Below are 25,024 nucleotides of genomic sequence, written 5' to 3'. Positions count from 1 at the left end.
TCATCGGCTAAAGATACCAAGTTTGTGCACTAATGCAAATTAAATTTACAAATATCAGTGTAGGATCTGAAGCTAACAAAAAGTTCCTTAAATTCAAGGAGTTCTTGGAAGCATTTCTTAACTGTATTCTGATTTTTTTTTTTTAAGGTGTTTTCTACAAATTTTAATTACCTTTTTGTTGACTGGAAGTAAATGCTTTAAAAGAAACGGTTGTGGATGTTTGCTGAAGTATGAAAATCTTTGCTTGTTGCTAAAAACACTGAAGTGATGTGTTTTTAGAAAGGGCTATGGGTGATGGTTGCTGCTTTGAGGAGTGCTTCAGAAATGTCCTACAGTCAGTAGGCTTTAAATGCTCATCAGTAAATACAAAACAGTGTGTAGTGTGAAGTGGGTGTTTTTGCTGGGGAGGGTTTACTGTATATAATACATATGTAGCAAGTCTAGAGAGGTTGACAGTCTCTGAAGACTGTTCTGATACTTGAAATGGGGTTTGTAAGTGCATCTCAGTGGTATGAAAGCAAGGGCTTTTAACTTCAGATTGTCCCTTGTAGAATGTAGCCTGAGTATTTTTTTTTTTTCTTTGTTTTTCTGCTGAGAAAATTCTTTGTGGGAAGATCCGTATGGTTGTAAAGTACAGTAAGAACTGTACTGCACTGTTTCAGGTGTGATTTTGGGAGTAAGGAGTTGAATGTGGTCCCAATAGTGACTTCCCTAGACTAATGCTTTGCAATTTGTCAGTAAGAAAAGAAAAAATTCCGTATTGTCTTAAGGGATGCTAGCAAATGGGGAGTACACTTAAACACATTACTACTAAAATGAGAGGAAGGAAATGAACCAAGGACTGACAAGAAGCTATTAAAAGGAAGAACATTTTCATATTGGTTTTTGTGTTCCTGGGCATTTTGTCGGTGTTTCAATAGCAGCTAGGCTTTTAAAGGTTTAAACTGTGGTCTTTGTGTTAGTCATCCCAGCTGATTCTGTCTTTCTGTCTGAAACGTTACTCCAAAATTGACAGATGATTAAACAAGAGAAGGAAGAATCCAGGAAAAGAGCTGAGTATCTCGAGGAAACCCTGCAGAAGTACGTTGGAACAAAAATGAAAGATTTGGCTGCTAAGGTGAAGATGTTGAAAGAAATCAGGTATGTATTTGTTTCTAACGTAGTACTTTTTAATGTTGCCCTCTTTATCCTCTGAAAGCATACTTTCATTTCCCAGGTTCTTTTCTAGGACAAGTACTGTGTTGGGAGGGTAATCCCCAAAGCCAAGACTTAAACTTGAGGTTTTTTTTTTTCTTTATCACACTGGGATTTGTGTTGCCTTTCAATTCCAGTGTTAAGGAAGATGCTCGTTACTATTTAGTTTAGATATCTTTATTGCTGGTAGAGGTAATCTCATTGGATACTTGAAGTTATCTCTCTAGTATTAAAAGAAGGAATGAAGCTGCAAGGGGCTGAGACTTGAAATAGAAATGACCGTCAGTGCCTTTAAGAAGGAGCATACATAATGCTCACATGTTCATAACAGTTGAATAAAGAAAATGTAGAGGGGCGAAATGATACAGAATAGAAATTAAGAGTGTAATACTGAGATATAATGGACGTACTCTTCGTACTTCCTCAAAGAGGGGTTTAACATTTGAGGGAGGCATGCTGCTTTTACTGCCTTGTGGTAGAAACTAGGTGGACATGATAGTTGTCAAGCTCTGTATGTGGAAGGTGAGCAAATAGCACTGAGTTCTAAAGTGTTTGAGTTCTGGGGAAAAATAAGTATTTTCTGGATAAAAAGTCTGTTTCTTCCTTAATATTCAGGCGTGCAAAAAAGAATGCTGGTTTTGGGGAGCAGCTTTCACAAGCCATAAAACTGGTTACAGAAGGAAATATCACTGTTCCGTGTTCCTTGGAAAAAGTGCAGAAGCTTTGGACAGAGTATGACTTGGCTCAGGAGATGATTCAGTTATGCAAAAACAGGGTATGTTTTGACAAGAGCATTTTAGTCTTGTGAGTGCACCGGGGTATCGTGGGCACAGCAAGGAAATGCTGCCTGGCAAAAGGCAGACATCAGATCTCTGTTACCTTCTGCAACTGATAAGTTTATGAACTGTTATTTTTCTATTAGACTACTTTGACACCCTTGATAGTTATGAAAACATGTAAGCATATCAGAATGCATTGACTGAAGGTCTTCTATTCTGTAATAATTAAAAAACACTTCAGCTGTGCAGCTGATGTGTCTTTAAAGCCTTTCTTCAAGCAGTGTGCCACTACAGTATTATGTAAGTCCCTCCTGTGGGGGTGTATAGGGAGATTGATACGCAAATAGCAGCTGTGCAGGCAGATGGACTTGTACGGGGGAAAGATGCCATCTAGTGTAACTTCTCAGCTGCTACAATCAGTGAAAGCCTGCCTGAGTATGTAAGAAGTGGCTGTAATGATAAATATGCTTATGTACTGCCTCTTGTTGGAGGTGCTGCTTTTGAGAACAGGAGGGTTCTGTGCTCTGTGGCAGGTGGTGTGGTGTGGTGGGGCTGGGGAAGTAGCAGTGCTCTGGGAACGTGGCAGCAAACATGTTGTGTTATCATATATAACCTGAAACCTTTTTAAATGTCTTTGCTGAAGAGGTATTGCAGCATTTCAGTGAATTTAATGGCTCATGAAATGGACTGAAAAATAATAAGCCATATGGTTGAATAAAATACATTCTGTTTTTGTGCAGGGCAAGAATTAGAACATCTGTAGCATAGCTCACATTCAGTTGATGTAGGTGAGAAGAGATTCTTTCATTTACTGAGAACTTAGTCAAATGTTTAAAATAATGTGTTAGTAAACATACAGCACTTGGGGCTTGCTTTGTACAGGCTGGCAACATATAGAAGAGTAGCTGCTGCTGCTACTTTTCTCTCCTCTGAGTTGCTAACCCCAGAAAGCAGCATTCATCCAGGAAAAGCTTCCTGAAAAGAGGTCTCAGTTTTGAAGAGTGTTTCAGGATTTTCTTTTTTTTTTTTTTTTTTTTTTTTTTTAGTGAATTTACTTTTGTATGTTAGAGCATGTAGGTATTGCCATTCTTTTTAGTTGTGGGTGGCTAACGGTGATGTTGTCTACAGGATGCGTTGTAGTGTTGAACTGTTAGAGCAGTTGAAATGCTATGGCCAGGCTGCGCTGTGTTCTTCCAGGTATGTTTGTTTTAGCACTGTGTTTCATGTTGGCAAGGTGTGGCCTTGCAGCAGCCTGAAAACCAGTTCTGTTCAGAAATAAACCCCCCGCCTTCCTTCTTGGCATTTTTCCTAATTACCTTAAACTAAGGCGTAAATGAATGGTGGCACAAACTCTTACGACTTCTCAAGAGCCTTCTGTGGCTTTTGAAGATTCCTGCTGTGGAAGGTTGTCATGACCGTGTCACTAATATTTTAAATAGGGGAAAAGGAGAAAAGACAGGAGTTCTGCTCAGTGTCAGGTATCCCTTAGAGTGCCTGAGAACTGCAAAGGGTGTGCAGTTGGGATTGTGTGCTGAAGAGTAGAGCTCCCTTGAAGAGCTAATTTAGTTTTCAAGATGAATTGCTGGAAGCAGGGCATTCCAAGGCTCTTGTAGAACTTGCCTGCAGATATAAGAAATGTCCAAGGTGCTCACAGTAAAATGATCTGCTTGTTATTCTGCTTGATGTCCTTATTTAAATACTTAACAAATATTTTTAATAGCCAGCAACATCAGCATACTGAGTTGCTCTTTGTTTCCCATTTAGTGGAAATGAGATGCCAGCACATAGGAAGCCCTCTGAACCCAAACAGGTGGAAGAAATAGCTGCCTATTGAGCTGTAACAAATTGTTGAAGTCTGTTTGCTTCGTCTGTCGACTTAGCTGCCAAAACTAGTTTTGTAAGGCTAAATCTTGCTATTAGGTCATCTAATCAACGTGCTCTTCCTCTAACTTTGCTCTCTCCCTGTAACAAATCTGGTTTGTTAGCTCTTGAAAGTAAATGTTTTATCTTGCTTTTGGAGAAACCTAGTGCATCTTAAACAATATTACAGGTAAGCCCAATAGAATTTGAATGCACAGTAAGAGGTGTTTCAGTATTCACATTCTGTAGTTTCATAGTTGATTTATGCTGATTTAACTTGGTTACTTTTGATTTGTTACTTTTTAATAGTTTCTTCATTTGTTTAGACTAAATATCCTCAAATGAAGGTGTCTCGTTGAATTGTTTGATCTTGAATAAGATGGTTATGTAATGGGTGTCTTGGAAGCATAACAATTAGTGAACTGAGATGGTACTGAGGTATGATTTGCATAAAAACAATGTAGGTTGCTCATCTGGAGTGGAAGAGCTTAAAAATGTACCTGAAAGTCATCACAGAATTGGATGTAAACTGTGTGCTCAGTATGGGAAGGATATATACTGAAATAGGAAGGACATTGCTGGTTACTTAAGCAGCTCTTGTGTGAAACTTTACAGAGAGGGTGGCAGCTTTACAGGTAAGGGAACAGGGATAATTGGAAGTTGCTCTGATTGCAGTGTATGCTCTTAGTGTAACTCTGTAATGCAAACACTGCATACTCAGACACTATAGGTAGTGTTTTGTGGAGTGTTGCTTCATTTATGTTTTGGAATTAGAAATCATATTCAAGGTTTGCTTTATGAAGGTGGGATAAATAGAGCAGTTTAATGAGGATGCTGATTCTAGTGCTAGTTTTAACTATTTCACTTCCTGCAAGTTAGTAATTTGCACTAAATAAAGCCAAAACCTGATGCCAGAAGTAGAGAGGGGCTGAAAACATGGACTAGAAAGTATCCATGGAAACGTATATTTCTCTTGCATATGACGTGATGGAGGTAAGAAGGCACTGATGAAGTGGTTGCACTACTTAATCCTGCTCTTAGAGCCTTTAATAATAAAGATTGCTGTTGTTGGAAACAAGTTGCTGAGCTGGACTGGTATTTGGTGTGACTGAGACGAATGGGGTGCTGGGGTTTTCATGTCTGTTTGAGATATGAGATGGATAAATCACTTTTCTGAGTATAGTTTGAGAAGTTTTCAGCCTGTTGATTCCGCTGTCTGCTGTTGTGATGAGCTTAAGTCTTTGTAATGTAGGTTTTCAAAATAGTTAATGCTCTCAGGAGTTATGTAACAGGTGTTTCCTGAGGCACCCACTGCTATATCACCCAGTGAAATGGCAGACGCAGGAAGGAAGGAGACTTGTGGTTCTTAAGCCATGCACTGACTTCCTGGTCTCTCACTCTGTCCTGTACAGACTGTTGAATTGATGCTAGTGCTTCAGCTGCCATTAGTTGGGGTTTGGTTGCTTGATGGAATCTTCTGCTGCAATTCAGTCTCTATTGTCCCATTTCTAAAGCAATATTTTGCAGAAATCTTGTCTTAGAAAGCGTTCTGTGTAACAAGGTGTCCTTCAACGTTTTTATGCAGTGTTGAATATTCGTTCACAATCTAGCCTGTAAAAATGATGTGTGTGTGCTTAGTCACCAGAAATGCCCAGAAAGCAAAGTGCCTTTAAAACTTTTTGGTTGTTTGGTGTTTTCTTAAGCATGGAAGCAATACTTTAAGTTGTGCGTTAAAACTTAGTTCACAGATATTTATTTTTTATTATCCAGTCCATTTATGTCTGGCTGGCTGAATAATATCTGCTCAATTGCTGATCTGGATTTTAGGTTTTCAAATAGCATGTGATGCAGTTTGTGGAGGTGAATGTAGAACGTGCCTGTAAGTCTTTACAGCAGGTCTGTAAAGCTGTACTTTGGTTTTTCACATTCATATGTGTTTTCATATTTCTGTTGGCACATTGTGTTAAATCATTATTGAAAGAACACTGCAAACACGCTTGAGTGTAGATTTCAACTTCCCTCACCCATTTCAAGAGATTTGATATTGATTAGCCTGTTAGGTGCCTTGTCTGATAGGAATGAGGGATTCTTGTCCCAACAGCAGAGCTGCCAGTCGTCCAGAGGAAACTTTTCATTTCCTAGAAAACTACTTAGTGTTCTCTTTTATCATCTGTGTTGCGTGTGGCATTTGTGTGCAAGTTACTGATTTGCTTTTCTTTCTGCATAGGATGAAAGAGATGAGTTGATTATAAAAAGAAATGAGGTGCAGCAAAGTTTGTATTCTACAGTTAAGGAATTTATTTTGGAAGTGGATCAACTGCTCGTCAGTGAGCGCTCGAACATCTTACAGGTATGGCAGGAGGTCTTATGACTGAGTCTGGAACATTGAGAGCCTTTGGAAATGTTTCTTAAATGTTTTATGGCTGTAGACCTAAGCAGCAGATGAAGCATAGGATCTCACTTCTGAGTTAAACTGTACATCTGACACTTCTCATTCTCAGAGTTTCTTGTGATCTTGGTTTTCAGGATGTTTTGTTTCTAGAAACTAATGATTTTGATCCCAAAATCATTTGGGCAAGAGTTTTATCTTAATGTATTATGTTTGGTGACTAACAAGAATTCAAAAAACACAGAAGACTAGCACTGATAAGAACCTAAAATTCAAGAAAATTATAAGTGAGGAAATAGTCTCTGTAGATGCAGTAGGAACTCTTGAAAATTACTATTGGAAGTACTACCAAACTGGTATTGGGGATTTTATTTCTGAAAATAAATTATTTTCTTCTTTTTTACTGTAGAAATAGTACTTTCATTTTGACTGTGCAGGTATATGGACAGTGAAAGGTGTTACTAGTTTGACAGCTTGTACAAATCCTTATTGGGAGTTGGAACTTCATGATCTTTGAGGTCCCTTTGACTCAAGCCATCCTGTGATTCTTCCACAAAAGTACAGAATTGGGTTCCTATGAAGAAATGCCCCTTTAAAGGCAGCATGCAGTTTAAAATAAGGTTGGATCAGCATTACTAAAATAAAAGCATCCAGTTTCTAAGGGAATTGCTCAATTTCTAATGGAATTATTTTATAGCACTATTTGGGAGTATGCTTTGATGCACTTACTTTTGGTTACAAGTCTGAAATGCAGGTTAGTGTCGTCTTAGAAAAAAGTTTGGATGAGTATCATTTCATAGCTTTCCATAATGTGGGGTCCTTCATGGCTCCTGGTTTGTTTTTTTTTTTTTCAAACAGAAGAAAACTGTGATGTGTTTTTTTGTTTTTTTTTTTGTATGAACGTAAAGGTTGTGCTGTGCTAATCCACAAGGTGGTAGGCATTAAACGTTCCCTGGATAATTGTACTGCAGTCAAACTGTAATAGTTTGTCTGGAAGATATTTGAAAGAATACTGCCATGCTGCAGTGTGTATTAACTGAGTTCCGTGCTTTAGCTTAACTGTGTTGATGCCCTTCTCTTTTATTAGAAGGTAGATGATACAAGTAGTTTTTCTGAATAGAACAGGAAGATTGAGTGAGAACTATGACTGCTGTGATATGGAGCTAAAGAGGTCATGCTCTTTCCTGTGGGGCAGCACGGTATTTTCCTCTCTCAGAAGAGCAGGAGATTGGGAACTAATGCCTGTCTCACTGAGGCTCTACGTTGTAAACCCACCCTGTCGCGTGTTTCTTTTGACTTGAGGCTTTCTGCTGAGAACTGTTACTGGCCTGAGCTACAGACAAATTCAGTTTCCACCTCAGTTGAATCCAACTGACCCAAATAAACAGTTATTTTTAGATGCCTGCTTTCCAAGTGGTAAAATTGCATTGGTTAAGAAAAAAAGATGTGTGGGTTTACATATTGTATGTTACTTTACAGTAGGCTAGGGTGAGCTGAACAGTTGTGAGCTTTTTCATGTTAGCTGTCCATAAGCATGCAGGCAGTTCCTGGTAGTGTATCCCTCTCCCTGAATTCCATGCTTGCCATTCCATGCTTGCACATAGTGACTGGTTTCAATGTTGGTGGGCCATTGAACAGACTTTGGATAGCAGCTTGTTATTCTTCTGAAATCTGTTCCCATATCCTTCTGCTGATAAAGCTGCTAGTGCTTTAGGAAAGTATGTTTATGTAAAAGATAAATGGGAGGAAATAGAACTTATTTATAGGACTCTTTTCTTCGAGGACTGTCTGGAATGTGTTCAGGTGCTCTTCTGGTGTGACAGGTTCTGTTTCTGTAGACATGTCTTACTCATATAAAGCTTGTGCCACCTGGCTCACTGGAAATGACTGTTTTAAACAACCTATTATACTGACTACATGCTATTTGCAGTCAAGTTAGAATTTTATAAGATTCTATTTTATTGCCTTTTGGAAAGACTCTTGATTGAGTGACTTAAATTGTTACATGTTGCTTTTTCAGTAGCATTGACTGAGTTTGAAAGAGCATTCGATGTTGACTAAGCTGAAAGCTGTCACATAAGGAAGAGAAAGAAGTGTTCTGCTGTTTGTTTTTGTCTGCATCAGCAAGATTTTTTAGGGAAGGCCTGTGATACTTGAAACTTCTCCATCGCGGAAGAGAAAAAAGTGCAACACTATGTATAAGTAAACTTTCATTAGCCCTTTCTAGAATGTCTTTAGTCATCTTATTGCAGGGAACAACGTAAGTGAAACAGTCCATCTTCAGGATGGACTTGAAAGCTGAAGAATGCCACTTATTACAAAAGCACAAGGCAATGTAGTCAGATCATAGAATCATATGGGTTGAAAAGGACCACAATGCTCATCTAGTTTCAACCCCCTGCTATGTGCAGGGTTGCCAGCCACCAGATCAGGCTGCCCAGAGCCACATCCAGCCTGGCCTTGAATGCCTTCAGGAATGGGGTGTCCACAACCTCCTTGGGCAACCTGTTCCAGTGCATCATCACCCTGTGTGGAAAAACTTCCTCCTAATATCTAACCTAAATCTCCTCTGTCTTGGTTTAAAGCCATTCCCCCTTGTCTTGTCACAGTCCACCCTTGTAAGCAGTCATTCTCCCTCCTGTTTATACACTCCCTTCAAGTACTGGAAGGCCACATTAAGGTTTCCCTGGAGCCTTCTCTTCTCCAAGCTAAACAAGCCCAGTTCCCTCAACCTTTCTTCATAGGAAAGCTGCTCCCAGCCCTCTGATCATCTTAGTGGCCCTCCTCTGGACCCATTCTAAGAACTCCATGTCCTTCTTGTGCTAGCTATCTGGATGCTGTACTCCAGGTGGGGTCTGATGAGGGCAGAGTAGGGGGGAACAGTCACCTCCCTCTCCCTGCTGGCTACCCCTTTTTTAATGCAGCCCAGAACACAGCTGGCCTCCTAGGCTGCAAATGCACACTGCTGGCTCATGTCCAGCTTCTCGTCTGCCAGGACCCCCTGAGTCCTTCTCCACAGGGCTGCTCTCAAGATCTTCCCCCAGTTTGTATAAGTACCTGGGATTTCCCCAACTCAGGTGCAGCAGCCTGCACTTGCTGTTGTTGAACCTCATTATGTTCTCATGGGCCCACTTCTCCAGCCTGTCCAGATCCCTCTGGATGGCTTCCCTTCCCTCCAGTGTATCAACTTATCGACTGCCCCGCTCAGCTTGGTGTCGTCTGCAGAGTTGCTGAGGCTGTGCTCAATGCCATCGTCTGTCATTGATGAAGATGTTGAAGAGCACCAGTCCCAAGGCTGACTCTTGGAAGACACCACTTGTGGCTGCCTTCACCCTGACACAGAACCATTAATCACAACCCTTTGGCTATGTCCAGCCAACCAGTTCTTAATTCACTAAACAGTTCATCCTTCAAATCCTCACCTCTCCAATTTAGAGAGAAGGGTGTGGTGAGTAACAATGTCAAAGGCTTTGCAGAAGTCCAGGTAGACGACACCCATTGCCCTTCCCCCGCCCACTGATGCTGTCACTCCATCATAGAAGGCCACCAGACTGATCAGGTAAAATCTGCCCTTGGTGAAGCCATGCTGGCTGTCTCAAATCGCCTCTTTATCTCATATGTGCCTTAACACAGCTTCCAGGAGGATCTGCTCCATGATCTTCCCAGGCATAGACGTGAGGCTCACTGGTCTGTAGTTTCCTGGGTCTTCCTTACTCCCTATCTTAAAAATGGGGGCAATGTTTGGTGTTTTTCAGCATGACTTTCTACTTGGATGCAAGGAAGGCTGCCTTCTGTTAAGATGTTTTCTCAAGTGCTGTCTGAAATAATGGCCTGCTTGTTGTTGAGGATATTTGACTGGTCTTATTTTTAAAAGTGATTTGTTTGCCATGAGCTTTAGCTTTTGTGCCTTTCCTATGTATGTACTACTAATCTGTTTTCCAGTGACTGTTCTCCAGTCAAAAGGAGGTTTTTAATACTTTTGCCAGAATATATGGCATCTAGGTGGAAGTAAATGTTTCTAGGCAGTGAAAATAACTACAGAGGTCCTTAGGGGTATTGGACACAGAGATGGTTTGGTTCCATCTGGAGATCGATGTGGTGATGAAAGTGTCAGAAGAGCTTTGCCTAATGACTCTTACTGGGAGATATCATTGTCCAGAACCATCCATGGGACATCAGGCTGCTCACCTTGTTCCTTAGTACAAGTTTACTTTGTTTTGAGGAACATTATAAACCAAACCTGTTCTTGCTTTTTGTCCCAACGAACATGGTGTCAAAGTCTAGGCTGTAAGTAAAAGAGCGTGGAGCACTTCTGTCTTATGATCTGTTTTTTGTGGTCTTTTCCTTCCATATTTTGAAGGGAGTATCAGACTCAGTAGTGTGCCTGTTCTTTTCTGCATTGCGTTTCCTGATAGACACTGCCAGGAAATTTGGCAGCAAAGTGGATTATACTCCACTTTGAGAAGAACTTCACTGTAAGAGGATTTTGTGGTAGCACTGCTGACATAAAACTAGTTCTTACTCTTTCCACATTAAATGTTTTGTTTTGTTTTTGTTGCTTTTTTAAAAATATAAAAAGTACTTTTTACCAGTGCATTATGTGCTGACGTGCTGTTTTTGTTTGCTTAATGCACAGGAACTGTCTGTTTCTCTGGAGATGGTTTATGGTGAAGTTTGTGAAGGGAATGATTCTGAAGAGGTATTTCAACAGTTCCTTAAGTGGAAGCATGCTAAAATAGAGGAGTTCATTGATATTAGAAATAATACAGATGCTGCTTTGCAAATTCTGACTGACTTGTTCAGTGGCATCCTAAAGGTAAGGCAAACAAGTCTTATCTTTCCTCTTCCTGAAAAAGATGAAGTATGATGCATATAACCAAGCTTGTGTGCAGCAGTCATTAGTAGAGAGGGAGATAGTTCTACTGTTGTTATGCACAAAGGCCTTAGCTGCAGTGCACAGGAAGAAGGTGTGTCTTGAGGAACTCATACCAGGCAAGGGTTTATGCTTTCATATGAAAGAGCATCTCTTATATTAAGCAAAGTGCTTTTGTGTAACCTGTGTGTGCACTATCTAATCCTTGTGTGACTGAAATACTTTAAAGGAGTAAAGTGGCCTTTTAGAAACACCTCGTATTTTCAATGTGGAGATTGGCAGCCCTGCCTGAAGCAGGGGGTTGAAGCTTCGTGATCCTTGAAGTCCCTTCCACCCAACCCATTCTGTGATTCTGCAAATGCCTGTAACCTGGTGTAACATCCATCAAAATCTAGAATGGAATTGGATCAGTGATAGATAAAGGTTTTTGTTTTTAGAGAATGAATGGCTCCTTTTCACTGTATAACTCCAAAGTTTTTGGAAGCAATATATCATTTGAACATGACTATAAAAGTTTTTGTTTATTTAAGACAACAAAATATTTTTGTGATCTTTAGTGAAATACCCATGCTTGACAGGTAAATGAATGAGGAAGAGTTTAATGCTTCCTATTATAAGGATGCATATTGCACATTAAATACAGAAACAAATTTTCATTGCAGTTCTTGTTGCCAGTGTAATTAATAGATGGCATGTAATTAGTAGACGAAAGTAACAAAGTTTTGCCAAAAACATCCAATGCAATTATAAACTGATCTTACTGACTCAATCTAGTGTTTTCTGTATCTTTATCTCAAAGCTGTTAATTCTGCCTTGTATGGAAGTATTCAAGGTTTGCTGGCGGGAATCTTTAACTTTACATCACCGTTTATCAGCAGTGAATTAGATCCCAAGGTGCATCTTTATCTCAGGCAGCATCTCCATTGAGCACTGAGGGTGCCACACTGAGCTTTGGTATCAGCATTTTATGTATCGCGGTGTGGACAGGATTGATGTTGATTTTGCACATTAGACCCAATAGTGGGAGGATTAGGGTTTGTCTACTATATTTCTTTCTTTTTTTTTTTTTCTCTCTCTTAATCATAGTGAGATTAGGAAAGTAAAATGTGATCAAGGCAAGAGTCAACTTTTGCTTGCTGTGTTCTAGAAATTGCTATCATTGCAATGCTAGCAATTGATTGTATCATTGAAGCATCAGGCAGTTAAAGGTGATATTTGACGTACATTCTGATTAGATCTCTATTAGTGGTGATTTTTGTATTTTCTTGTCTGTTCTTTTAATTGAAAGCTAGAAGATAACAAGAAGATAGCAAGGTTGATTTTTTTTTTTTATATTTTCCTCTCTTTTGAAGTGCTTTGACCTGAGCTCAGAAGCATCTTCTGATACAGAGGAAGTTCCCGGTAATGTGGATGAAGCTCTCAAAGAAGCCGAGTTGTGTGTTTCCAAAGAGCTGAAGACAGATTTAACAGTATGTTTCTTTCTTAATATTGTTTTATTTTCTTTATTGGGCCAGGGGATGGGGGAATGTGATGAAACATCACTCTGGTTGTTTCTCAGAGAGAAAAGAATGTTGTCCAGGCAACAGGCAGAGGGCAGCCTTGGGTTCCAGGAACTTAGCTCTGTGACTGACTTAACTAAGAAATACCGAGAACTAATGCTTCCCTCTGTAGAAGCAGAGAAGCATTGGTCACATGGTCATAGAAGATCAGGTTCGTCAGGTAGGATTTGCCTTTTATGAACCTGTGCTGGCTAGATCTGATAAATAGTGAATGACTTTTAAACTTTAATCTTTGTAATTCAATCTAGGAGCATGATGAGAAAGAGAAAGGAATAATTAAGAGTGCGTACAGTAAAGTTATGCATAAAGTTCGTCAAGAGCAAAATCTGATCACAGTCATACAAAAAACATACCTGGCCAGTGTTGAGGTTAGTTCTTAACTTATTTGTGTCATGCTGACCTGCATTAGTAATTTTTCCTGACATACCTTACTAAAAAGGTTAAGTTTTTTCCTTTTCCCTCTCTTACAGTGGGAAATTCTAATGTATGTTGATGAGAGATTGGTTAAGTTCAAGTTCGAGAGAGGTAGAAAAGACTTTGTTTTGTATGAGTACAGTGTTGTGTGTTTGGGTGCTTTGTGTGGCTGTGTGGTGTTGCTTTGCTGAGGCAATGGGCACTGGAATCTGTGGATTCGTTGCAAATCTGTAGTATGTAACTCAAGTGAACTTAAGTAGGATGTTTTCCAGCAGGTTGTGAATGTAATCAAAACTAAACACAACAAAAAACTTATTTTTGTGGGGAAGATTCTGAAAAGCTGAATTCAGATGGGCTTCAGGCAGTTTCTCTCAGTGCATTGGATTAAAGCCTATTAAAATAGAACTCTTGAATGTTGTTGTGATTTTTTTTTTTAATTACTTTTTTTTTTCTAGTTCAAAAAACAAGCTGAGAAATGGCTGAATAGACGACCTAATTCTGACAATTTACTATCAATTAAAAAAAACATGAGAAGTTTGAAAGCCCAGTTAAGATGGAAGTTGACTGAGAAGAACAACCTTGAGGAAGTATGAAAATCTTAGTGGTCATTTTTTCCAAGTTTATTTAGAAATGCAAATTTTGTTCAAAGGGGTGGTAACTGGACAGAACAAAATGTTCTTTCGGTGCTTGGAAGATTGTTCTTCAGGCTCGGTTAGGACTAAGAAGTTGCTTGATCTGAGTTCTTGTAACTACACAGCCATTCCTTTCAGTCCCCAGCCACACTACTGTTCCTTTTAACTAGAGCTGAATAACTTGCATTCCCATCATGTCAAACTAGGAACTGCATTCAGGTAGCACTTAGAAATCATGGGAAATCCCTCACCAAATGCTGCTGCTATGAAGTTTGAGCCGGCTCTGAAGGGAGCCCTTCTGGGAAGAACAGTGATTTTTCTTTTAAGGGAATCTTTTGGGTTTCCTGAATGGAGGCTGAAACACAGGCTCCAGAGCTGTAACATGGAAACTGCTTTTTAATCCTAACATAGTAGATGATTGTTGTTTGGTATATAGCAGAATGAGAATTATACACTAACTTTGTTATTCCTAATGCAGGCTGATGATTACAGTGAGCTGGAAATTACAAGAATAAAAGAAGAAATTGCTGCTCTGCGAAATAAGCTTCTTCAGGAAATATATAAGGAACGAGACGAATATGTAAGTATTATTTAGGCAACTAAAATAAAGCTGTTTGGGCCCCATCTGCTTTTCAGTTGCTTTTTTGTATGTTGCGGATAAAAAAAAAAGTGTTTTTTTGTAGTGTTGAATGTTAAGGTGGATTTTTCTTGGCAAAATCTGTGGGAGAAGGAAAGGAAGCAGGTATTTGGGTGTAGTCTCTTCAGACAGTCCCCCCATATTCTACCAGTCCTCCCCCTTCCCATCCCCCCACTTAAAGCAGGTGAAGCAAGCAAGAGAAAATGAGCTGCAGTTCTTGACCAAGAAAAAGTGCTGGTGAGACTGGAAGATCAGGTTTAGAAGAGAGATTATTTCTTGAAAAGGGGAATATTTTCTTATAACTAGGCTAAGATAGGATTTAGCCTGAATTGAAGGAGATCACCTTTTCACTGAGCCCTCCATCTGGAGGGAAGAGTTGAAACCATTGCCTTGCAACTTACCTCTGCAGATACAGCATTTTTGTGCAGTAGTTACCTTGGATTATAGCTGTAAGGGATCTGGAGCTGATTTGAGTGCTTTGGTCCGTGTTACTACTTGATTTGTCTTCTCTGTTTAGTCTGAGTGAAGTTGTGCCTTTTGTCTGGTTGAAAAAGTGTAATACTGTAGAGAAAGCAGTTCCTTTTTGCACCTTAACATTAGTGATCTCACCCTTAGAGCTTTTGGAAATCTATCCGTATTGAACTCTGTATTACTAGGAGAGGTGAGGTGTTTTTTTTTTTGGTAGAGAAAAGTGGTGGTGGTGTTACTTTGAGCGGTGCTGCTAAAGGAGGTACAAATGTGTGTATGCAGGATGTTACAAGTACATATTTTTCAAATGTCAACATCTGTGATGTCAGAAGCCAGTGACTTAAAGCTGCCTTGTTTCCTTCAGGAGAAACTTGCGTATTTGGTACAGAAGTGGTTCCCTGAGCTGCCCCTTCTGTATCCAGAAGCAGGAATTCTAACCTATATGGTAAGCACAGATTGTGTTTGATCGCCCTGTCAGTTGTTGTTTAGGACATTACCATGGATTTTCATTTCTTTCTGCCCATCCTCCTGGGAGATGTTCAGTATTTTGGTAAGTGCCTTGCAAATGCCATTTTGTCTGCAGCTAGACTCTTGCTCACACATGCTGTCATTTTAACAAGTCCCCGCTGTGGTTGTGCTTTGCTAAGTTCTTTGAGAAGGAGGAGAGATGTTCAAAGCCCATTATCTTGAACCTTACCAACTGTTAAAGCTGTACTCTTAGCCCAGCTCTGTGTGTGTACGTGTGCTTCAGAATTCAGGTGGGCTTCTGTCGCACAGCCTGGAGCGAGACCTTTTAGATGCTGAGCCCATGAAGAAACTGAGCACGAGGCGGCCGTTAGTGTGTTCAGAAATTCAGGATCAGAAGGTTCTTCTAAAGGTAATGTTTGTCCAGGCTTTCAGGTACCACTGCAGGTAAGACCTTGGCTCATGAATCTGCTGATTCTGAATTAACACTGCTGTCTCTTTTCAGTTCCTGCATTCAAAAACCTGCTAGCACATAGCACTAGCCTGTAGAACATAACATTGTTCTGCCTCTGGATTGTTTTCCTGTTGCCTACTGATTTTTTTTTTTTTTTTTTTTTTTCTTCCCTATTTGAGGGCAGCTGTAGTAAATAGTGCTTCTCTTCTGCTGACTGTTCTTTCTGGTATTTGATGGGCCCTTTAGCTTGTTCATTCCTCTAGTTTTTGTTTTTTTTTTTTTTTTTGTAAATGCAGGTTTGTCTTCCAGATGATTTCATGGTGAAACTCCAGAACTGCTGGTTTTGCTTTGCTTTACTTTTTTTCCAAAGTGCTTCCAATTAAAAATCCAAGGGATATAGTATTACAGGAGGCATTGTTATTTAAAAAAAAACTGTTTTGGACTTAATATTAAATGGGAGACTTGCTCCTTGTTTCACTGGTACAGACTTCAAGTGTTGATAAATGGGCATAAGACACTTGGAAATTAGTTTTTTATATAAAGAAAAAGTTATTAGAATGTAACAGCATGCCTTTCTTTAGCTATAAGTGTCACGTGGTGACGTTACAAGCATCAGAAACAGGAGCTTGGGTATTTGTCTTGTTTTTCAGGGATACTCTGTGGATGTGAGCTCAGAAGCCAAAGTGATAGAGAGAGTTGCCAAGTATCGCAAAGCCTGGGATCAGCAGAAGGAGAAATCCAGTTTATTACAACTATTGTTTCTTCTTTTCTGCAAGGCAAGATTCAAGCCTGTAATGCTGGTGGTTTTTTGTTTAAGCTGGAAGACTTTTAAGTTGGACTTTGAGCTTTTAACATATTTAAAGTTGGATCATTGAATCAGTTTCTTTTTTACTTTCTGACCTTAGCTTATGTTTACTAAGAAAATAGTTTAGATAATCAATTGATTCATCATATACCTAGTGCATGTGAAACTGTCCAGTATTCCTGACTTTTGAAGTAATTCTTTTTTTTTCTTGTTGAAGTCTGATCCTCTTGTGTATTTAATGGTCCCATACTACCCTGGAGCAAGTCTGACTGCTGTACAGGCTGATGCACCTTTAACTTTGGAAGTAAGTACAACTACTTAGACTATCAGTGTGTTCCTTTTTATGAGTTTGGACTCTGCTTTTACCATTTTGCTGCTGCTGAAGGAGTTTCAACAGTAGTCTTCCTTAGGTGGCTGAATTTTGAATGTAGAGATGCACAGAATAGGTTGATTAGCATTTTGTCAAGCAGTAGACTGTAATTTTCCATGAGATTTTGCTTGGATTCGCTATTTTATTGAAATCCATGCCTCAGCTGTCTTACTAGTATGTTTAAAGACTGGAGTGAGCGTGTCAAGTTTGTTAGTGTGGACGTTCTTGTGTTGGAGAATAAAGAACTTGTTGGGTAGGGAGGAGATTGCTCTTTGGGAGCCTGGGTGTGTCTCTCCCCTCTTTCCTTTCCATGCACAATTCATTGGCAGTTTGGCTGCCAGCCCTTCTCAAAGAAGAGGTAGCCAGAAGCCAGTACAAATTTTTTCCTTAGTTCTGTTTGATGGCTTAAAGCTTCTGGTTGCTAACTTGGAGACACTTGAAAGGTGCATTTCTCAAAGCATGTTGCATGGATTTTTTTTAATTTTTTAGCTTAATTCTCTGTTTCATATTAGTGATTTGGTAATTAGTGGTTGCAATTTGTTTTTGACTGACTGCAGGTTATCACAATCACACTGGGCATTAATCTATACTCTGTAGAACAGTTATCAGAAACTTTGAATTTGTATGAATCTTAAATCAATAAAGTCTTAGTTTTGGAAGAGAACAGTGTTTTGCTTTGTTTCTCCTGTATCTATCTTTTTAATAAGCACCTGAATTAAATCACTAGGAGACATTAAAAGTGATGAAAGGAGTGGCCCAAGGTCTGCAGACATTGCATGGAGCTAACATAGTACATGGATCTCTGCATGGAAATAATGTTTTTGCTGTGAATCGAAAACAAGGAGTTGTTGGAGACTTTGACTTCACTAAATCGGAGGTAAAATAAAACAAATAAAATCCAAACTTGCAGTGATTGTTTTTTTTTTAGTCAGTTACGTATCAAAAATGAAGCGTATCTGCAATTTGTGAGATACATTTGTCATTTGAGAAGTGTCACAGTTTGTGTTACCACCTTTATGACCTTTGATAGTTCTAGTGTGGGCTAAAATCTGGCAGTGTATTCTATTACAGTTAGAGATGATAGATGTGTGCCTTTATCTCCTTTTTACTTTACACACAATTTTTTCTGTCAGAAAAAGAGGATATTACGGTTCTTTTGAAGTCAGCATAGAATGTTGTGATTAAAGTTGGCTGACCTGTTTAAAGAGAGAGGGTGATGCCTCTGCTGCAACATGCTGTTGGTCTCGCTTGAAATTCTGAGTACAGCTTTTTCCCGCAGGAGCAACGTGCTGCTGCAGACACGATGGTTGTTGGTACCCTGAGCTTGGTTTCTCCTGAACTGAAGATGGGGCAGCCAGCTTCTCCAGCCTCTGACATGTATGCCTATGGCTGCCTTCTGTTCTGGGTACGTTATGGCTTATGAGAGAGTTTCTGGTAATATTACTGTAGCACATGTAGCAATAAATGAATAAATGTTATTTTCTACTTTGAAATATTTTGGAGAAATAAGCATTCATATGGTAGGATGGGTCCCTGGACAACCTGATGTAGTATTTGATCTAGCAGTTGACTACATCTATAGCAAGAGGATTGGAACTTGATGATCCTCAAAGTCTCTTCCAGCCCAAGCCATTCTATGATGATTCTTTGAAATTTTTAAACTAGGTGGTAGGTGTGAAACAGATGGGAGTTAAGACTGAGCAGAAAGTAGGTTTTTTTCTGTTAGGTGTGCAGTGTAAGCTACGTAGAATGTAGTAACATGACCAAGAACTGTTACTGTTCCTCATGCTGTGGATTGTTGGCTCTTACTAATTCATTCACTGTGAGCTTTTTTTCTTCTTTTCTTTCACCCTTGCCCATGAGGAATTGCCTTCATCTTCCTGTTGTTTGATTTGGGTAAGAACAGGACTTTCAAATGGATATTTTGTTTCTTGTGTGATGTGTCAGAGGGGAGGAGAAAGCAGTCTGCTTTCCTGTGCTAGGTTGTGTGTTACACAGCATCTCCTCTTCCTCGTCCTTTTTTTGCTTCTGGTATTGCATTGCAGTTTCCTTAGCTCAGTACATCAATGTCACGTGTTCCAAATGGAAGACTTCAAACCTCATAGGCTTTAAAAACCATGAGCTACCCAGCAGTTATTGATGTTGTCATGCAATGATTTTTCACAAACACTTGTTATGTTGGGGCCAGTTCACTGAGTCCCTCTTGGTGGGCCAGGTACATCATTTCATCTTCTTGGGAAATGTGGGCAGTTCAATCAGCTGTGCAGCATAGCTTTGTTAATTCCTTCTGTGTCACAGGATCTGGAGATGCTTTGTAAATTGCATGTTAATTTTTATCCTCTACCAGTTACGTCTGCTGAGAAGATGAACCTTGTTCATGTGAAAGTCATAACTCTTTGTTTTCCTCCCAGTTTAGGTAGCAGTTGCTTAAAATTGAGTAACTTTTCTATGGAAGTAGATAAACTAAAGTATAGCTTAATATTGTAATGCTTGTAACTTATTAATATGGTATAGTTTGGTTGGAATGATTTCAGTACCACTCAGATCTTCATCTGCTTTTAAAAAATTCTTATTAAAAGTTGAATTCCTGGTGAGTAAAAAAAAGTGAGTGTGAAACAAATGGAGAAAATGAAGCCACCATAACAAATGGTAATTGCTGGCTCTACTCAAAGAGAATATCTGGGATGCAGCAATATCTGCAGTCTTTTGAAACCCTATCCAAGCTCCCCAGGTGAATTTTGAAGTAATCTGTGTATATTTAATTAATCTGTAGCTCAGTCTTGTTGTATTGATCGTTTGAAAATATTCAGCTTGTTGACTCAGCAGTTACCAGTTTAATGACAGGTGTCTGAAATGGTGTTCTTCTGAACAGTCCTGCCACCTGTAAAATGGAGACAGTGGTTTTGTGAGTTCTTGAAGGCTCTTGTGTCACAAGAGCTCAGCACTAATTAAAGAGATGCTTCTTTCTCCTGTCTTTGTACAGAGCAGAGGAATTTGCAGCTTAATTTGCAAACAGAATTTTGAGGAAAAAAAAAAGCTAAATATAGTTTTCTGGGCAATAGTAAAGGGCTGGGGAAATTTCACTTCATTGATGGGTGTAGGATTCACATCTGTCTGTTAGAGCACACTAAGAGGTGTTGTGGGATATGGAATTAAATATACAGCTTAGGCATCGACTTTGAGTCATATTTCAGAGTCCATTTTCTTTGGACATCTGATAGTTGCTTTTCTACTACTGTATTTTTTATATGAGTCTTGTTTCTGTGCAAGGGCACCCCGAGGCCCCTGTGTATTTTTCCCTATTGTGAAAATACAAGCAAGTCAATACAAGCACCTGTTTTCCACAGCAATCATTTTCATTTGAATCTTCCTGACTGATACTTGTTTAAACTAAAGGAGAAAACAGTGTTACGTATTAGGTATCTTTTAATTTACAGCTTTGCATTCAAAACCAGGAATTTGGCATAAAAGAAGATGGAACGCCTGAGGTGGATGCAGTTGGCATGGTATGTGTATTGTCTGAGGCAGATTAGACTGGTGTTACTTAGAGATATCTATTAATAATATTTTTTTTTGAAAGTAAAATTGTAGGTACTGGGTTGAAAGTGTTCTGACTTGATTATTCTAGATGGCGTGCATAAATTATATTTGAGGAGGAGGAAAATTCCAGAGTTTTCTTAATAATTAAATTAACCTCAGAAGAACAACTTTGCACGTAACTTGGTATCCTCCAATTAAAGACTTGGAAATAAATAATTGAGATTTGTGCCTCAGAGATGATAATTGAGGTAGGAACCTCTTTTCTCAGGTCAAGGAGGTTGATTTTGCTCATCTGTCTTTTACATAATAATTGCATAATTCATGAGCATTAATAACATGGCCAACTTCCATTTTAGTCACTTAATTGCAGTTGTAAAGAAGTAGCATACTCTTTATCTTTTGCCCGTTTTCTCTTTTTGTGTGTGTGAAACGTAAGCTTTCCCTTGCCTCTGAAAGGAATCCAGAGGCATAAGACAACCGTGCATGATATGAACTTCTGTTGATGCTTTCACTCTTTTCTGTCAGCCATTGTGCTATCATATAATATATATGTATGTATGCCACCATACATAGTTTAAAGAAATTCCCTGGGAAATTAATGGACCTTTTTTCAAATCACTTGCCTCGAACCTCTGCTAGGTCTTGTTCTCTTCTAGTTAGTGACTGCTTTGTTCTTGTCCTCTGCTTCTCCCAGCTCCTTCAATGGGCAGCTTCTATTTTTCTTTTTTAAATCATTGGAGATCATGCTTTTTCTATTGATTTTTACTGCACGTGTTAACATACTGCTTTGCTTTTGAGACTTGAGAAGGCTGTGAGACTCTTTAAATCATGCCTTACACTATTACAAAAGCCCTGCAAGCTGTTTAGTTTTTAAGTATTACATAGTAGACCAAGCTCCCTTAGGAATATAGGGAGGAACTAGAGGTAAGTCTCCTCGTTGCCCAGAGAAGCAGAAAAATACTTTAAATGGAGAAGTGGAGGACGAAACAGCAGAGGTGCTGGTGGTCGGGTAAGTTTTGGTTGTTTAGCAAGGGAAAACAAAACTGATAATAAATCACTTTTTTGATTGGTTATGCTTCTATATCAATGATATGAATGCTTTGCAGAGATGTCTTAGATAACACAGGGCAAAGATTGATGTAGATTTACTAGAGTTCTGTTTGTTCTGAGCTGTTACCGTGTTTAAGTTAAGAAACGGTATCAGGCAGTCCTAGATTAACATGGCTGTTGTGCTTCCAGTGCTGCCAGTGTGTTATCACGGCATAGCCCAGTACTGTAAATAACTTTATTAGATTGCTTATCTTCTCTACAGTGTCTTTTTAGTAACATTCAGCCATGTTCTCCAGTGATGAAGTTGCTACTAAAGCACAGGACTGTCTACCAACTCCCTTTGCAAAAGTAGGTAGCTGCTGAGGAGAAGTCTTGAGTAGAGACAGCATCTTGTAGCTACCCAGTTGGTCATGCTCAGCTTCAGTGTTTGATGTATGTCAGTGTTCAGTTTTGTAAATTTATAAAAAGATGTAAACGAGACCAAGGAAGTGCAATGAATGTTTTCCTACAGCAGTATTACCTTGGGGGATCAGTTTTCAGTTGCTGTAGTGTGAGAAACTGATGAGAAAGGGGATCTTGTTGATGAACACTTGACATGGAAATATATAAGAGCAAAGCTTTTCAAGCTCTGTAAATTCTTGGACTTTCTTTATTTTTAATTCTACTGAGGAAGCGTATAGGCATGGTTTACCCCTGCATTGTAGTGCATGAGATATTTGAATGCTTTTGTCTAGAGGTTCTCCTTCAAGCACTCCTAATGTCTTGTAAGCATTTTAAAAATCCTTTATATCTGTAAGATCAACAGTTTTCAGATCTCATATTTTCACCCAGATTTCCAGTTATCTGGGGAAAGGTTAATTTTCTTGAGCCACTTGGCTAGTCAGTGGAAGTTGGAAGTTGTCTGCTTGCTTCTGTCTTCAAGCTTTTGGCAGCTTGTGTGTATTCCTTTCCATCACAGATCCTCTTTTGTCTGAATGAAATTTATGTGCTTTGCTGTCTTATTGAGCCAGGTTGGTGGTGATGCTGGTTTGCAGAGGCTACAGTCAATCAAGGGCTCTTGTGGAAAGATTCTTTTTGTGCTCTGTTTTGGTAATATGTCTCTAGGTGAACACTTGAGCGTTCCTTGCAGCTCCCTTATCCAAATCCAGTGCATGCCCTTCCTCAACAACTGATGTTTATGTGCGTGTGTAGCAGTTGTGTTCTGGTGTTTTAAGTAAGCAGACTGTCACTGTTGATGTTCCAAGCATTTGCTATGTAATCCTTCTGAAAAATCCAAGAAGCTGAAGTGTAGCTTTGTGGTTGAATAGCAAAACAGCTGCTGTTGATTTAGAGCCCAACTTTGGTTATTGTATAAAGTGATAGGAGAAGTTGAAAGTTTATGTTGTAGAGGGTCACTAGCATCAGCTCTGTTCCTTTCCAGTAAAAAGGCAGACTTTGGAATTTCTCTAATCTATACTAGTTCATGGAATTGGTGTTTTGAAACAAACGTTTTGCTCTTCTGTGAAATCTGCTAGCTCTAAGTTGGCCAACCTGATGTGGAAAACTTGCTTTTATTGTGCAATTATGAGACCTGTTCATCAAATACTTGGTTGTTATTTGGAATCATGTTTGTTCTGCTTGCTGATGAAATTCTTCTCCCTCTGTTTGTAGGATGATAAAGTTAAATCTCTTATCCTGAATTTGTTCCGCTGTGACAGACTGACAGCTGAGCAGGTGCTGAGGGATGATTGCTTCCTCTTAGTTGATGCCATTCCAGTTCCTTCACAGCTAGGTGAAGAGCATGAGCCGCCTGAGGAACATGATTCTGAGAAGACAGATGAAGAGGAAGATGTAGTTAACTCCAAGAAGAATGCAGTAAACCCTACCCAATAGACAAGGAACTTGTCCATCAGGTGTCTGACACTCGTTTTTGGTTCGAGATCAGTTGTTGATTTAAAATCTCAAAATATAAAAGGTTTGGTAGGTGCAGTCATGTTCTGTGAGGTTTATATAATCAGTGTTTTCTTTTAAGTACATATCTGAGAGCTCATAAATATGTAATTTTTTCTTATATTGTTACCCTTTTCTTTGCCTGTTATGTAGGCTTTGCACTTATGAAATATAGTTTGTTAATGCCAGAAATATTTAAGATTAAGGTCTAGTGACTTTTGTATCCAGTTTTCTATCCCTCTTCTTGCTGCAGTTTCAGAATACATGTTCCTGCTAGAGACATTCTAGGGTGTTACCTTTTCAGTTAAGATTTTTGTTACTGCAGTCAAGGTATTTCCTACTGTAATTGTCTTCAAGATTTAAGAAGAACAGCTTCCACAATTGGTCAGGAAAATAGGAAGCAAGCTGCCTCTTTTATCTTTCTGCACTAAAAGATTTCTAAATAGCAAACGCTGTTTCAGTTGCTCTTTCACAGTGTTGCTGTGCTAAGTGGAATACTGCACACACTTGTTGCAGTAATCACTGCTTGTCTGTTCGACCGTGTGTATCGTCTGCTCTTAGATATTGTTGACTGTAGGTTGGCATATTGAGTGTGTTTTCTTGCCTGCAGTGCTTTTCTGTTAGCATTACCCCTGAAAGAGTTTTGTTAGCTCTTTATTTTAATAGGAAACTGTTGCTTATCTATAATTCACCTTTCTTGGGAGGGAGAAAGGTAAATGTTCAGAGTTTCTGTAGCAATATATTTAGCCTCTGGGTGTTGCTCTTGGACAGTGCTGTTGGCAGACTAGTATTTTGCAGAGGAATTATTGAAGATGCATGTTGTCAGATGAAAAATTGGTGTGTAATGGGCAAGGTGCAGCAGCAGGGAAACCAGGAAGCCCTCGGGTACAATAACAGTCAACAGCAGAATATATCATTCTGGCATTTCCTTCTGTGATAACAGGCTGGCTTGCCTATGTCACTGTTCTTTACTTAAAGTAGCATGTAAAATGCCTGGTCCTATTTTCATTGAACTGTAATGATTTTTGATTTCTAGTGTGTATGTAAATAATGTTATTAAAACACTTGTTAAAATAGTTTGGACTTCTTGGTTAGTGTGATTAATGTATTTCTGTTACTGAAATCACAGAAGACGAATTCCTTCCTTTTTGTTGGTGAGAACAACAACTGTGAGCAGTTCTGTGGGATGCTTTCCAAATGCTGATTGAAGCCTTTTGCTGTTGATAACCTTTAATCTTAAACACTGAACAGAGTTTGTAACTGTAACCTGATGTTCTGTCATTTAATAAACTTTTGCTCTGTTTTCTGCACCTGTTTTCTCTGCGCAACCTAAACTGACTTCTTAAATCTCACAATTCTTAACTTCCTTTTTTTTTTTTTTTTTTTTTTTTTGAAATGAGAAGTCTCTGTTTATGCTTGATTCAAAAACAGTGGTCTTAGAATCTCTCTTCCAACTGTAAGCAATCTGATTTCTACATGTGGAGCCTAATATAGGAGATCAAATTATTTATAAAATCTGTAAGTAAGCCTTTGAAAACTTCTGGTATGTACAAGCATCAGGGTATGGGACAGCTTTTCTATTCAAATTAAGTGTAGATTTGAGCAG

The 25,024-nt window shown here is 39.1% G+C and overlaps 1 protein-coding gene across 4 annotated transcripts in view; it reads left to right on the top strand.

Annotated features, from left to right (window-relative positions):
- The window catches only part of STK31 (serine/threonine kinase 31), a 33,983-nt gene extending 9,274 nt beyond the window's left edge, over positions 1-24,709 (top strand). For 2 of the 4 annotated variants that reach the window (XM_042889231.1, XM_042889230.1), the window contains exons 9-24: positions 1,016-1,140; positions 1,810-1,969; positions 6,061-6,183; positions 10,859-11,038; positions 12,448-12,564; positions 12,903-13,022; positions 13,524-13,655; positions 14,179-14,280; positions 15,170-15,250; positions 15,557-15,682; positions 16,375-16,500; positions 16,747-16,833; positions 17,627-17,776; positions 18,179-18,304; positions 20,337-20,405; positions 23,140-24,709. In XM_042889231.1, the coding sequence (XP_042745165.1) occupies positions 1,016-1,140; positions 1,810-1,969; positions 6,061-6,183; positions 10,859-11,038; positions 12,448-12,564; positions 12,903-13,022; positions 13,524-13,655; positions 14,179-14,280; positions 15,170-15,250; positions 15,557-15,682; positions 16,375-16,500; positions 16,747-16,833; positions 17,627-17,776; positions 18,179-18,304; positions 20,337-20,405; positions 23,140-23,361 (2,046 nt within the window). In that variant the 3' untranslated portion in view covers positions 23,362-24,709. The remainder of the gene's footprint in view (positions 1-1,015; positions 1,141-1,809; positions 1,970-6,060; positions 6,184-10,858; positions 11,039-12,447; positions 12,565-12,902; positions 13,023-13,523; positions 13,656-14,178; positions 14,281-15,169; positions 15,251-15,556; positions 15,683-16,374; positions 16,501-16,746; positions 16,834-17,626; positions 17,777-18,178; positions 18,305-20,336; positions 20,406-23,139) is intronic. The other 2 variants (XM_042889233.1, XM_042889232.1) reach the window with 2 other exon arrangements.
- The last annotated feature ends 315 nt before the right edge of the window (positions 24,710-25,024 follow it).

This window comes from Lagopus leucura, unplaced genomic scaffold (genome assembly GCF_019238085.1).
Source record: "Lagopus leucura isolate 7727_CA_CO unplaced genomic scaffold, USGS_WTPT01 Super-Scaffold_100157, whole genome shotgun sequence".
Taxonomy (NCBI): Eukaryota; Metazoa; Chordata; class Aves; order Galliformes; family Phasianidae; genus Lagopus; species Lagopus leucura.
This window is presented reverse-complemented; position numbering and strand designations above follow the sequence as displayed.